Below are 15006 nucleotides of genomic sequence, written 5' to 3'. Positions count from 1 at the left end.
TTTCACTGATGCTTCCTTCCCTTCGTGATTTGCTGACCAATCCCCAAGTGGACTGAAGTGCATGATTGATTGTGCAGCAAGAATTCCTAAACAAACCCCCAAAATGTGTCAGTAGAGAAACAACTGCTGTGAACGGTGATCTCAGTCTGGTGATCCAGTGGTTGAATGAGTCCAATCCATGACTCCACCCCATGTCTTCCCCCCCTCACGCTCTGCTGGGATGATTACTCTGCCTTACTCCATCCCTGCTTGGTCCTCTGAGTAACTCACACACACACACTTAAACTCCAAAAGGCACGCTCACACAGTCGTACTGAGTCCCAGTGGTCGGCTGAGGGGTGCTGGCGTCCTCTTAGCTGCCTGGATGGAGCGCTGCAGCGTGCTGCATGGAGAACCTGTGCTCTGACAGCATCCCTTCACACTGACTGGAAACCTCAGCAGTCTGCTTGATCATGGACTTAGGGAGAGTTTGGTCCAGATATCAGAGGACGGTGCTCATCACCATGATGATGTTCAAACTGGGTAAGTCACCTCCTTCAGCAAATGCATGGACATATACAAGCAGCAAGCAAATGGAGAACAATACGTGCACTAACAGAGACTAATAGGCACAGATAAATGAATAAGGAAATCCATATTTCCTCTGAATTAGAAAACTTTCCTGGAAAGTATAAGAAGAAATTTCAACTAGAAGTTTTCACAGCTCACAAATTTAAACATGTTAGTTACTACAGAAGTTACAGCTTTCTGATTCATGCTGTAGCAGATGAGAAACTAATTTAGGAGAACTTAAGTGGGTGCTTTTCCTCCTCCTCACGTGCGCTGAACCTGCAGCTGGTGCAGCTCCGTCCCAGGACGTGTCTGGGTGTGCACGGGAAGGGATCGCGGGTCAACCTTATGAAACCCCGTTGACCCATTTTTCCCGTGACCTTCATTTGTGTGAAGCGTCTGAAGCTCGTTTAAATAGTGGCAAGGGTTGGCTGGGGGTGGCATTGTTAAAGATCGCCATGGTAACGAGCTCAGTGTCCGACTGCACTGCTGCACAGCTTTTTTTTTGTCTCTGCTTTGAATGGAGGGGGTGCTGGGTATTAAGGAGGATGGCAAGAGACCTGGCACTCTGTTCTTATGTTTGAAAGAAAAAGACAGCATTAAAGTGATGAGATGAAGAGGAGGAAGACAGGCTGTAAGATGCAGTTTATCCAATAAAACTATAGTATTTTAGAAAAGTGAATCAAAGAACACAGTTGGAAACAACTTGAAAAGTTGAGCAAGGTCGAGGTTTTAGTGGAAAAGATTGACAACTGGCAGACTGTTGCCTTTAACAAACACAACAGTGTTGGGAGAAGACTGGAGGACATGCTTTCAGTCACCTCCACAGGGCTCTTGAGTGCTGTCATCTCCAGATGAGACACACATATTAGTCAAGTGCTTTTGTCAGTGCAGTTTCATGCTGTCAGTATAAAGCTGTGACTAATTCAAGGAGAAGCTGTCTTCATGGAAGTTGGAAGCTGGCGACGTTAAAGATTAAAACTATGTGCGTAAAAATGTCCACACAGAATGTACGCTACCATTCAAAAGTTTGGAGTCACTTAGAAACATCCTTATTTTTGAAAGAAAAGCAGTTTTTTTAACATTAAATGAATGATAAATCCAGTGTAGACATAGTTAATGTGGTAAATGACTATTCTAGCTGTAAACGGCTGATTTTTAATGGAATATCTCCATAGGGGTACAGAGGAACATTTCCAGCAACCATCACTCCTGTGTTCTAATGCTACATTGTGTTAGCTAATGGTGCTGAAAGGCTCATTGATGATTAGAAAACCCTTGTGCAGTTATGTTAGCACATGGATAGAAGTGGGAGTTTTCATGGAAAACATGGAATTGTCTGGATGAGCCCAAACTTTTGAACGGTCGTGCATGTAAACCTAAAGTATTCTGCTTTATAATGGAAACACACATTCAGAAGACGTGGTAGGAGCCAGCTGATTGAATAATTGCTCTAAATACTTGCACTAATGGTATCTGAATTCAGGGTAACTGTAATCAAGCCTTCAGATTAACATTGAATTAGAAGTGATGCAGCACTAGTTTGTTTCTCCACTCATTTGCTCAGGGTTTTATTCTGGTTTATTTCCTGTCAGTGTTGATATACAGGACCTTTCTTTGTGTGTGTGTGTGTTTTGTATAAGTGTTTGTTAGGATGCATATTCAGACTCAGTGTGCAATTGTGACTGAGTCAGAGAGGATTTGTGCATTTTTCTATATAAAACAAAGCAGCCACCTGCTCTGAGCACAAAGCTGAGCCCAGGCAGAGCTCTCAGCCTCTTGTGGTGATTCAATAAAATTCCTCTAAGCTCAACTTGTGCATTAACCAGGGGCTTCCCTTTCTCTGTGATTCACTGTTTCGTCTGCAGCAGGATCCTCTGTTGACGATGTGTTTCTGTTCCCGTGAGAGTGAACACTTTTATACCTGCAAAGTGTGAAACAGTCTGATCTACTTAAAATCAGTAAAAGACTGAAGTCATTTGAACATGGATGAACATGTTGTTACAGCCAATAACTTCCTGTGTGTACACATCACACAAGAACTACAGGCCTGTCAACTGTGATAAATCAATAGACTTAAACTTAGACTTTATTCATTTCCAGAGAGAAATTACACGTAGTGCAGTCGAGTATTCAACAAGTGGATAAACACTAACACAACACAGAATATTATGGTCAGGTATAAAGTGAAGGTAAAGTGAAATAAAATAAAATAAAAAACAATAAAATAAAATACATCAAGGTAAGAATATGTAAAAAATAATATAGAAAGAAAAAATTGACCACATATACAAGAATATACAAGAGTGATACAGAAATGTTCAAATGAACAGAGTGCAAATGACATGAATAAGTGCAGCTAAGTTTAAAGATGTAATGAATAACATTTAGAATGTAATCAGCAGACAGATGATAGAATAATTGTAGTCTTATTTAGGCTGTAGGTTTGCACAAGCTGTTTTGTTTTTACTGAAGCTCCAGTTCTGTAATCTGGCTTGTCCAAAAAGCATCAGTTTGGCTCCATATTTTCATAGTTGGCAACTAATCCAAAAAACAAACCGGCAGAATGTGCGCGTTTTTGGGGACTATTTTCAGCTGAGGATGAAAACAGAATCAGAGAGTGTTTTTGGGTGGTGTGTGTTCCCATAGTAATGAACAAACAAGCTACCTAACAGTGTGACTCACTGGGGAGTTTTGGGACTCATGGAGCTCAAGAAAATGTGGAATTCTTCCCTTGTTGTAAAAATGAAGTTTAATTCATATGCTCAGTTTTGTCTTCTGTAAAAGACTTAATAATAACAAAGAAAATAATTTGGAAGCACGAACATTTGTCATGTCTCACACTGTAAAAAAACTGTTAAACCGTGAAGGTAAAAATCTGTAAACTCTATAACAGTTTGATGCTGCTTATATGATACTGATTTAGCGTTTACTTTGAGAAAATTAGAGTGTTCAAAGCAGGCCCAGTCGCCTGAATACTGCAGCTGGGAATAATGGAATAGGACTCCAGTTCTATTTTGTGAGGAGAATTTTTTTTGTTACAATTTTTCTCTTAAAAAATACATTTTCCCACTGCTGCATATTTATTTAATAGAAAAATACCACAATACTGTAATTTTTGCATTTATTCCTCTAAAATATCACATTTTTTTTTCCAGTGAAATGTACGTACTGATAATGGAAACATGCCGTAATATTTAAAACAAGTGACATGGCAATTTTTGTGTTTATTTCCGGTAAAAAAAAAAAAAGAAGAAGCTTGGACCGGAAGACAGACAGGCAGACAGACAAACCAGTGGCGATCGTCACATAACTCTGCTGCATTCCTTGGTTGAGTAAAAACAATTAAATGACCTATGAATGTGGACACATAGTGTTGTGCCACACAAAACCAGGCTCAATACTACATATAAGTAGGTTTTATTAAATAGGTTTATAAAAAAAAAAAAAAAGAATAAAGTTTCAAAATTTTGATTAGCCTTGTTAAGTCATGTCAAGTGTAGTATGAGTTTATACATATAGCGTTAATATGGCAGAGTGATTAAATGATGCACCAGTTAAAAAAATCTATCTATCTATCTATCTATCTATCTATCTATCTATCTATCTATCTATCTATCTATCTATCTATCTATCATCTATCTATCTATCTATCATCTATCATCTATCTATCTATCTGTCTGTCTATCCATTTATCCATTTATCCATCTATCTATCTCTCTGTCTCTGTCTGTCTGTCTGTCTATCCGTCTATCCATCCATCTATCTATCTATCTATGTAGAGAGAGAGAGATAGGGCTGGGACTTTATCACTTTAATTACTATTAATTAATTACAGAAAAAATAACGCTTTAAAATAAATAATTAAATAATGCATTGCACCTTTCTCAGTTCTCTCATTTCTGGGAACTCACTGATGAACACTCCAGCCCAGTAGGTGGCGGTAATGACCCTAATGTGTGTTTGCCTGCTGCGATAAAGACTAAATCAGCGCAATATGATGGCTCGGTAGCAAACCTTCTCTTTTTTTTATGAAGCTCTTCAGCAAAAACTATTCCTGAAAGCATTTGAGGCTAGAAATAAACTGCTGAACCTGTTGTTGTTCAATGACTGCTAGTTTAGACGTTTAACGAAAGTTTTGCGATGCATCGGCCCTCTGCTCCCCGCACTGCAACTGTATAAATGAAACTACTTTATGCAAATGAGCTCAAGCGCGACACACCACACGTTAGCTATGACAGACCTGCTACCAGCAAACAGTGTAGCCATCCCATAATAGACCAATTTTCAAGACACTGAAAGTGTTTGAGTTTAAAAAAGTCTTAAAATGTTGAAAATATTCGCTATAATTGCAATTTGAGTTTGCAGTAATCTGTGAATGTAGTAGACAGAAAAAAATGCAAATAAATATAAATGAAAGACAAACATTTTTGTTAAGTTCATGTATATGTTTATTCATCAATTAAGTCATCAACCAAAATTTATTTGAATTGAAAAATGGTATTTATTGTGTCAAATATTATTTGACAAAAATGCCATTAATCGTGATTAATTAATTGCAAAGCCTCTAATTAATTAAACTCATTATTGAAACCCATCCCACCACTAATACATATATATGTATATAGATGACAATTAGACTTCAAACAAACAGAGGTGAAGCCAGAGTATTACATGTGAATCAACTCCCTGCTCCCCATCGGAGGGAGTACCGATGTGTCTCTGTTAAAGCAAACCCTCCTTTAAAGAGACAGGCTGAAGTCTCTGGAGAGCGTAAACAGTTTGATCCTGACATCCCTCTACCTGCTAACAGCTCTGCACTGTGTTATTGTTGGCCTGAGACGTTGGTACCAGTCAGTGCCGGGGATCAGCGCTGTCTGGACATAATCTATGAAGTGCTCTGTGATTGAGTGGGAGGAGGAGCTCTTATCAGGTCCCTGGAATGTGTTAGGGGTTGACTGTGTTTGGATGAAGGAGATTCCTGCTGTCTTTGTCAGCCCACTTCTACAGGACCCATAAGGTTACAGCTAGAGCAGATTGACCCCCCAGAGTCCAATACTATCTTATCTTCAAAAAATCACCAAAATGACATTAATTATTGTTATATAGAAGCTGTTAAAACAGAAATAAATGCTAGATTTTTAACTTTTTCAAAGTCCTCGAGCTACTAATCCGTGGAAAGTTGATCTGTGTTTAAATTTTACCAAATCAAAGTTTAAAATTGTGATGTTTCATATAAAGAACTATTCTGTTTTTGGACAATTCCAAAAAAAATGTCCAATAATAAATCAGTTGCACTAAATTATGAAAAATACTACAGAATCCTGTGCTTGTTGGTTTTAATCAAGAAGACCAAGAGTCATGTATAAAAACTGGCTGAACTGCAGGCTGTGTTTACACGGAGAAAGAAGACAACTATGAAATCACATTAAAAATATAATTAAAGACAAAAAATACATTATCTTTAGAGTGTAGACCCACACGGTTTTTCCAGGATTGGTAACACGTGTTCATTTGGAAAGGTGCTGTATATACTGATCCCAGGTTCCAGGCACTTGGTCAAATGTTGTACACGTTTATTCTATTTTTAAATTTTTTTGTTACTCCACCATGGAACATGTGGAATTATGTAATCACCATTGGTTTGTCCGTCTGTCTGTCTGTGTACAACATTACTTATTATAATATAAGTTACAGTTAGCAGTAAACATCTTTGTAATTTGTAAAATTTTAGCCAGTTTTGGCCTGCAGACCACATGTTTGACACACCTGGTTTAGAGTTTGATCAATTTCCATTTTAGTTTGGGAGGCAGGTCTCATAGAAATATGATTTTATTACTCCACCAAGGAACGCAGAGTAATGTGACATGGAGTTATGTCACAATCAGCGTTGGTTTGTCCACCTGTCTGTCTGTCTGTCTGCAACATTATTCAAAAACGGACTCATGGATGAAATTTTTAGTGAAGATCAGAAATGACACAAGGACCAAGTGATTAGATTTTGGCAGTGATGCAGATTATAGTCCGGATTCATGGATTTGTTAAAGATTTCTGTATCATTGTGAGATAGCGTCATGTGTCACTGTAACCATGACAACAAATGAACTCTACATCAGCTGCCTGCTGACGATCACATGATTGTGATCCTACTACAAATCAACCAATGAGGACTTATCAGGACTTATCGATCAGAAATGATCCAAGGAACAACTGATTAAATTGTGGGGGTGTTTCTGAGTCCCATCAATTCCCGCCCCCCGTTACATATTTAGGTCACATGATTCGGTATCCGTACATAATGTACACATGCATAACACATGCCTGTGCTCAACACAGGGTCATTTTGTTTGTGGGTACATCTATATTAAATTGACACATTCTGTGGTGCTGTGATTTCTGATCATCAGTAACTAAGAAACAAATGCTGCATTTCTGACAATTTCATATGGGAGAATGAACAGCCTTGGAGGAGCACTGCGCTCTCTGAGGGTTTTTCTTGTTTTTTTTGTAACAGTAATAGTCAAAGAAGTTCAGCTTTAGTTTATAACTATGTCATACTGCACATGTTCCTCTACTTGTGGGCATGGTTGTGTTGTTTCCATAGAGGTACACGATGTTTTTATTGAGAAATCTACAGCGAGAATAACAAAATGTGACTGAAGCAGACTGCTTGGGATTCTTTAGAGGCAACCCCTGGAAAGGACAAGGCCAAAGCAAACATGGAAACAAAAATAGAGAAAAATGACCTAAGTACAAGTGAGCATCAGCAGAGGGAGATTAAATGAGAGCAATATATAAATATGATGCAGACAGAGGAAATGACGCCATCACAGCTTGGGTTAGGAGAAGGAAACATGGCATCTTTCCTGTAAAACCTGACTCCCACACTCTAACACATTATCTTTGCATTTGGCTCACATGTGGCACACGGAAAAACATTCATTTTGTCTCTGTACATAAGATTTTTATACGTCAAATTACATGTAAAAGGTGTTAATATAAGTGACATCATCTATATTTAACAGTATATTGTTGAAAATCTAATTGTAGCTGTGTGTTTACTAATGGTGATACAGGGTATCCTTTTTAAAGTGAATGTGAGTTACACACGTGGACAAAATTGTTGGTACCCCTCAGTTAAAGAAGGAAAAACCCACAATTCTCACTGAAATCACTTGAAACTCACAAAAGTAACAATAAATAAAAATTTATTGAAAATTAAATAATCAAAATCAGCCATCACTTTTGAATTGTTGATTAACATAATTATTTTAAAAAACAAACTAATGAAATAGGGCTGGACAAAAATGATGGTACCCATAACTTAATATTTTGTTGCACAACCTTTTGAGGCGATCACTGCAATTAAACGATTTCTGTATTTGTCAATGAGCGTTCTGCAGCTGTCAACAGGTATTTTGGCCCACTCCTCATGAGCAAACAGCTCCAGTTGTCTCAGGTTTGATGGGTGTCTTCTCCAAATGGCATGTTTCAGCTCCTTCCACATATGTTCAATGGGATTCAGATCTGGGCTCATAGAAGGCCACTTTAGAATAGTCCAACGCTTTTCTCTCAGCCATTCTTGGGTGTTTTTGGCTGTGTGTTTTGGATCGTTGTCCTGTTGGAAGACCCATGACCTGCGACTGAGACCAAGCTTTCTGACACTAGGCAGCACATTTCTCTCCAGAATGCCTTGATAGTCTTCAGATTTCATCGTACCTTGCACACTTTCAAGACACCCTGTGCCAGATGCAGCAAAGCAGCCCCAAAACATTACTGAGCCTCCTCCATGTTTCACCGTAGGGACAGTGTTCTTTTCTTCGTATGCTTGGTTTTTGAGTCTATGAACATAGAGTTGATGTGCCTTACCAAAAAGCTCCAGTTTGGTCTCATCTGTCCAAAGGACATTCTCCCAGAAGCTTTGTGGCTTGTCAACATGCATTTTTGCAAATTCCAGTCTGGCTTTTTTATGAGTTTTTTTCAGCAGTGGTGTCCTCCTTGGTCGTCTCCCATGAAGTCCACTTTGGCTCAAACAACGACGAATGGTGCGATCTGACACTGATGTACCTTGGCCTTGGAGTTCACCTTTAATTTCTTTGGAGGTTGCTCTGGGCTCTTTGGATACAATTCCAACGATCCGTCTCTTCAATTTGTCATCAATTTTCCTCTTGCGGCCACGTCCAGGGAGGCTGGCTACTGTCCCGTGGGTCTTGAACTTCTGAATAATATGAGCCACTGTTGTCACAGGAACTTCAAGCTGTTTAGAGATGGTCTTATAGCCTTTACCTTTAAGATGTTTGTCTATCATTTTTTTCGGATGTCCTGGGACAATTCTCTCCTTCGCTTTCTGTTGTCCATGTTCAGTGTGGTACACACCTTTTCACCAAACAGCAGGGTGACTACTTGTCTCCCTTTAAATAGGCAGACTGACTGATTATGAGTTTGGAAACACCTGTGATGTCAATTAAATGACACACCTGAGTTAATCATGTCACTCTGGTCAAATAGTTTTCAATCTTTTATAGAGGTACCATCATTTTTGTCCAGGCCTGTTTCATTAGTTTGTTTTTTTAAATAATTATGTTAATCAACAATTCAAAAGTAATGGCTGTTTTTGATTATTTAATTTTCAATAAATTTTTATTTATTGTTACTTTTGTGAGTTTCAAGTGATTTCAGTGAGAATTGTGGGTTTTTCCTTCTTTAACTGAGGGGTACCAACAATTTTGTCCACGTGTGTACATGGCCTGTCAAACATCAATAAATATTTTTAGGTTGCATGTATAAACTCATACATTTTATGACGTAACAAGGCTAATTAGGATTTAGATTTTTATTTGTTTTTTTTTTTACATAAAAATATTTAGGAAAACCTACTTATGTGTAGTATTAAGCCCAATGATTTGTAGTATAACATTCTTCTTCTTCTTTCTTTCAACTTTATTTGGAAAAGGACAGCGTGCAGTTACATTAAAAAGATGGCTGCACCAGATTTAGCATCATGCTAATTTCCATCTGGAGTCCTTGGTCCATAAAAACAAACATTCCTTATTTAAAAAACATTATGTGTTCAGGTTCATAGGTCATTTAATTTAATTTCATTTTCATTTACTCCACCAAGGAACGTGGTGGAGTAAACATTGTTTGTCTGTCCGTCTGTCTGTTAGCAACATTACTAATAAATGGACTGATGGATTTGGATGAAATTTTCAGGGAAGGTCAGAAATGACACAAGGACCAATTGATAAGATCTGAGCTCTGGTCTTGTTCACACATGCAAATATTTTCATTAAACATTACAAGGCCAAAACACACAGACATAACCTCATGTAAACTTAAGTTTTCAAACTGCATTTTGATCATAAAAACAATACTGTATTTTCATGAGGTGGTTATTTTCTGTTATTTCACAATATTTCTAGTTCTCCATCTGCCACAGTATTAGTTGTTTTTTGTTGCTATTTTGTAAGATTTAGCTCTAGTGTGTTATAGGTTGCTATAGCTAAACAACATGACCGCTGGTATGTGTGCTAACTGCTAAGTCCTACAAGACAACAAGTAAAAACAAAGTCTGACCAGCAGGAATGGATGTTACATGGTAAGAAGTCTGTAAGAAGTTAAGCAATTAATTTTCATAATTATCATGAATTTGATTAACTAATTTGAATCTGATTATTATTACTTTGACTTAATAAAAGTTGATAAAGTAATTGTGAACAAGGCAATAAAAAACAGCAACATAAATGGGTTTATTTAGTTTTTTTGTCTTTTAAATGCAAATTAAATGTAACTCAAATTTGTTGAATGAGTTTCCTCTTTTCAATATATTTAAATTCAGAGTTCTATAATCATTTCAGTGGCACACTCTATAGATTAGACATTTAAATGGGTGCTTTTTTGTGAAACAAATCAAAGAAGAAATCAGACACTCATCAAAGCCTGAAAGGCATCAGAAAAACACTGAACTACTGTTCAAAAGTTTGGGGTCTCCCAAACAATTTCATGTTTTCCATGAAAACTCCCCCTTTTATCCATGTGCTAAGATAACTGCACAAGGGTTTTCTAATCATCAATGAGCCTTTCAGCACCATTAGCTAACACAATGTAGCATTAGAACACAGGAGTGATGGTTGCTGGAAATGTTCCTCTGTACCCCTATGGAGATATTCCATTAAAATCAGCCGTTTACAGCTGGAATAGTCATTTACCACATTAACTATGTCTACACTGGATTTATCATTCATTTATTGTTTTCTTTATTGAAAAAGACTATTTTTCTTTCAAAATCAGGACATTTCTACGTGAGCCCAAACATTTGAGTGGTCATGTAGTCCAGGACTTCACACTGTTTAAAATAGAGCAGTGCTTTTATTAAGCACTTGCATTAAACACTTCTCTTAGAATAATTCTAAAGAAAATATCAACCACATAAATGTTTCTTTCTCCTCTGGCAGCGCTGAAGCAGGGACTCAGCAAATACTGGCCAAAATGCTATGAAATTCACAGAGGATCATAATTTTGCTAATCCCTCCAACTTCTCTCATGTAACATTTGTACACAAAACTATAAGACTTACTGAGGCCAGAACCCTCTTCTAAACATTCTCCTTGAGTAAGGTCATCCCGTGCCCTTATTTTTAACTTGATGCACAACATATCTGAAAGTTGGACCTGTGTGGAATCTGCTGTGGTTATTGATGTTTGACTAAGATGGCCTTTTCAGAAGCGCTGCATTCATTTGAGGCTGTCACTGCACACAAGGCATGCGTTCATGCTCCACAGTGCTAATGCTCATCAGAATGTTGCTGCAGGGTGAAATGAAGTGCAACGACGACTCGTAGCCTTGCTTCCCTTTAGCAAAGTAAAACAGATTCAATGCAGCTGTGGTATCTAATGAGTCCAGATAACACGGTGATAACATATTACTCCTCTGAACCCGTTTTTTTATCCTGTCAAATACTCTGTTTGCTTCCCTGGCTTTAAATCACTGTTAGAATAAATGATGAAGTCACTCTCATCAGTCATCAATGCATTGATGGAAACATAACACAATACCTCAAACAACTCCTCACTCAGCTGCTTTTAAAACACACTTAAAGATGTTCTTTTTAAAGAGGCTTACCTTCCGACTCCTTTTTAGAATTGTGATTTTAAGTGTTTGTACTGATTCTTTTTACTGTGCGCTTGTAGTACTTTGAGATTTCTTTAAATGAAAAGTGCTTTATAAATAAAATGTTTTATTATTATTATAATATTTCCCCTGACCTACACCTCCATGGCCAGCAGGAGAAAAAGTCAGAAATGCCTTCTGTGCAGTATGAGAGTAAAAAGAAATCATGAAGGAAGAAACAAAAGTTGAACTTCTTTGATTGTTGATAAAATAAAGTCAAACAAACACGTACAACATTGTTCCCAATATTAAAAACTGCTGGCTGAGCATACTATAGATTTCAGTGCTTACAGTTTTAGAACCTTTACAAACCAAACATTTTCACATTGCTTTACACATCCACTCCAGAAAGATATTTCACTTTGCTAAATGTTCAACAACTTGCTGAAAACTTGTGTCTCTATAAACCACGCTGCTTTCGCTTTATTACATCTCGGTGTGTCTCATTTGTTTCCAGAAACGTCCGCTCCCTGCTCTGTATTCACACAGCCTGCAGTACAGCGGAAAAGTGACAGAATTGTTGTCATGTGGACGCCCATCAAAGCTGAGTCACTCACGACTCCCCTTTTGTGCCAAGGGGTGTAGGATTATTTTTATTTATTTATTTTTTAACAAAATCTAGTTTATTTTTAGGGTGGCTCGGTGGCTAGCACCGTCGCCTTGCAGCTAGAAGTTTCCAGGGATCTTTCTGCATGGAGTCTCCATGTTCTCCTGCACATGCGTGGCTTTTCTCCAGGTTCTCCAGCTTCCTCCCACAGTCCACAAACATGCTGAGGTTAACTGGTGATTCTAAACTGTCTGTAGGTGTGAATGTGAGTGTGATTGTTTGTCTCTATGTGTAGCCCTGTGATAGACTGTTACCTGTCCAGGTGTCCTCTGTCTTCACCCTCAGTCAGCTGAGATAGACTCCACCCCCTATGACCCTAATGAAGATTAAGCGGTGTATAGAGAATGGATGGATGGACATGCAGAATATAGTAATGTTGATGAAATTACAATTTTAAGCTTTGATTTCTCGAAGTTCTCCGATATAAGTGCACATCACAGGAGCTGTTCAAGGACTGTAGCAAAGCTGAAAATCTGTGGATTAATTTAATAAGGTCATTTTGGCAGCTTTTTTGTTTTCTTTTTTAAGCAAAGGATGTCTTTTCAATCTGCCAGGTGGTTTTGGGGTTCAGAGAGTTAAGTGGCAAGGTTTGTCTTGAGACAAAGTCAAGTAACTTTATTGACAACAAGCAGAACATCCTTCATGGAGAGATGTGATGGTAATAGCAGCTAAAGCCCAGAGTACACTGAGGTCAGCACGGTTACATTTTCTAGCTTATAAATGCAGCTTTTGATTCTTAGAGGACGACTTTGCGTTTTTTTTCTCATTTAAAACTTGGCTATAAAATGCCTCTAAGGTAGAAAGAACAGCTGTATGTCAAGCAGGCCAGTTCTGACACCTTTTGTGTCACATCTTTCTCCTAACAAGGTGTTAGAGAGGTGTCAGGAACATATGGAATCACAGCACTGTAGTGTGCTTTGGATAAAACCATCCCAATAAAATGGCAGCCATTGTGCTTCTCTGCTAACAATATCCCAGTAACAATGTGTTTATACCTTCCCTTCAACACCTTCAGTGCATTCCTTATTTCCTCCTGTATCGACTTTAACGCCCCCGGTTCCTCTCACATACATCTGCTATCACGTCTTCTGTCTGCTCCAACACTGAGCTTCCTCCTCACATCACCGTCTCACTTCCCTTCCCACCACCTCACTACTTGTGTTGTTTGTGCTTCATTTCTTTTCATTTGAAAAACTGACTAACAAGTCCCCACATGGTGAGGACTTGTTTTCTGACACATATACACTACCGTTCAAAAGTTTGGGGTCACTTAGAAATATTATTATCCTGTTTCTGCAAGAAAAGCAGCTTTTTTTCATTGAAAATAATATTAAATGAATCAGAAATCCAGTCTAGACATTGCTAATGTCCAGCAACCATCCCTCCTGTGTTCTAAAGCTAGATTGTGTTCAAACATTAGTGAGTGAAACTTTCATTGACAACCTTGACAGTTCACCCATAACACATTTACTCCTAACACCATCTGCTGTGACCTCAAGTTGAGAGGAGAGAGGGGCTTGTAGCACTGCATGAACACGCTGGTTTCTAAGTCACTTCTAGAGGTCAGGCCACCGTGTAAGCCCTGGAGGAACACAGCTGAAGCTTCTGGAGAAGAACAGTCCCCTTGGTACAACAAGAAAGCACGTATCAGTGAACTGTTTTTAGGGCATTCTGTGATGGATATTCAGATTTTAACAGGGTATTGTGCATATCTTTATTGACAGCACTGATAGTAGTTTAGTGTTTATTTTGTCTTTGAAATTCCAATGGATGGAGTTTGTGTTTTTAGCGGTAGCACTCAGTTGTGATTCAGATCTGATTTTTCATGGTTCTTCTCAACTATTTTTCCTTTTTCACTCTCTAAACTCCAAGCACTTTCCGGGTGTTTGTTTTTTTTTGCTCCTGTCATATTTTTTACTGACTGAGAGTCACTTTTTCTCTGCAATATAAAGTTCTGCACCACTATGGAAACAACACAGCTATGACTAATTATAAACAGTGATAAAAGCCGAATTTCATTGATTAGTTACAAAAATAAACAAGAAATCTGGAATCAACATGTACACCATTTGTTCACATAGGCTAACAATACTGGATTTAACATATTAACATATTTAACAGTTTACATTTTTGCTGTGTCTACAAACTACAAAAATGTTTTTGAGCTGCATTCATTATCTTGATCCAGTCTGTTTTATTTCTTCTGTCTCTTATGTCATCTTCTATCTGCTCTAGGGAAACACAGATGACATCGTTAGCCATCAGCTATCGACCATGCTCAACACTTGAACATCCTGTAAACATCTGTTGTTAGCCATGAGCAAATTTTTGAACACCTTTTTGAAATTATTATATTTATCCACATTTTCCCAGAAATCCTAGGACTTGAATCGGCCCTGCTCAGCATGTCACTGATAGACGTTAGTGAGGTTTTATATCAGGAGCTAAAGGTACACCAGAGATGTGATATCAGTCTGCCTTTGTCCACTGAAACTTCATATGTTAAAGTGACTAATTTATATTTTAAATTTAGTTTCATCCTCTTCCACATTTGTTTTTTTCCTCATTTTCATTCCGTGGCCACATACAGGCCAGTTTGATCTCCAGTGAGCCGGACCAGTAAAATAACAGCACAATAATCAATAACCACAACTCCATAATTTCCCTTTGTTATAGTGCAA

The 15006-nt window shown here is 38.0% G+C and overlaps 1 protein-coding gene across 1 annotated transcript in view; it reads left to right on the top strand.

Annotated features, from left to right (window-relative positions):
• The first annotated feature begins 242 nt into the window (after positions 1 to 242).
• The window catches only part of LOC110969823 (protein crumbs homolog 1-like), a 50454-nt gene continuing 35690 nt past the window's right edge, over positions 243 to 15006 (top strand). The window contains exon 1 of the mRNA XM_022219997.2: positions 243 to 522. Coding sequence (XP_022075689.2) covers positions 453 to 522 — 70 coding nt within the window. The 5' untranslated portion in view covers positions 243 to 452. The remainder of the gene's footprint in view (positions 523 to 15006) is intronic.

This window comes from Acanthochromis polyacanthus, chromosome 7, assembly GCF_021347895.1.
Source record: "Acanthochromis polyacanthus isolate Apoly-LR-REF ecotype Palm Island chromosome 7, KAUST_Apoly_ChrSc, whole genome shotgun sequence".
NCBI classification, from domain to species: domain Eukaryota; kingdom Metazoa; phylum Chordata; class Actinopteri; family Pomacentridae; genus Acanthochromis; species Acanthochromis polyacanthus.
This window is presented reverse-complemented; position numbering and strand designations above follow the sequence as displayed.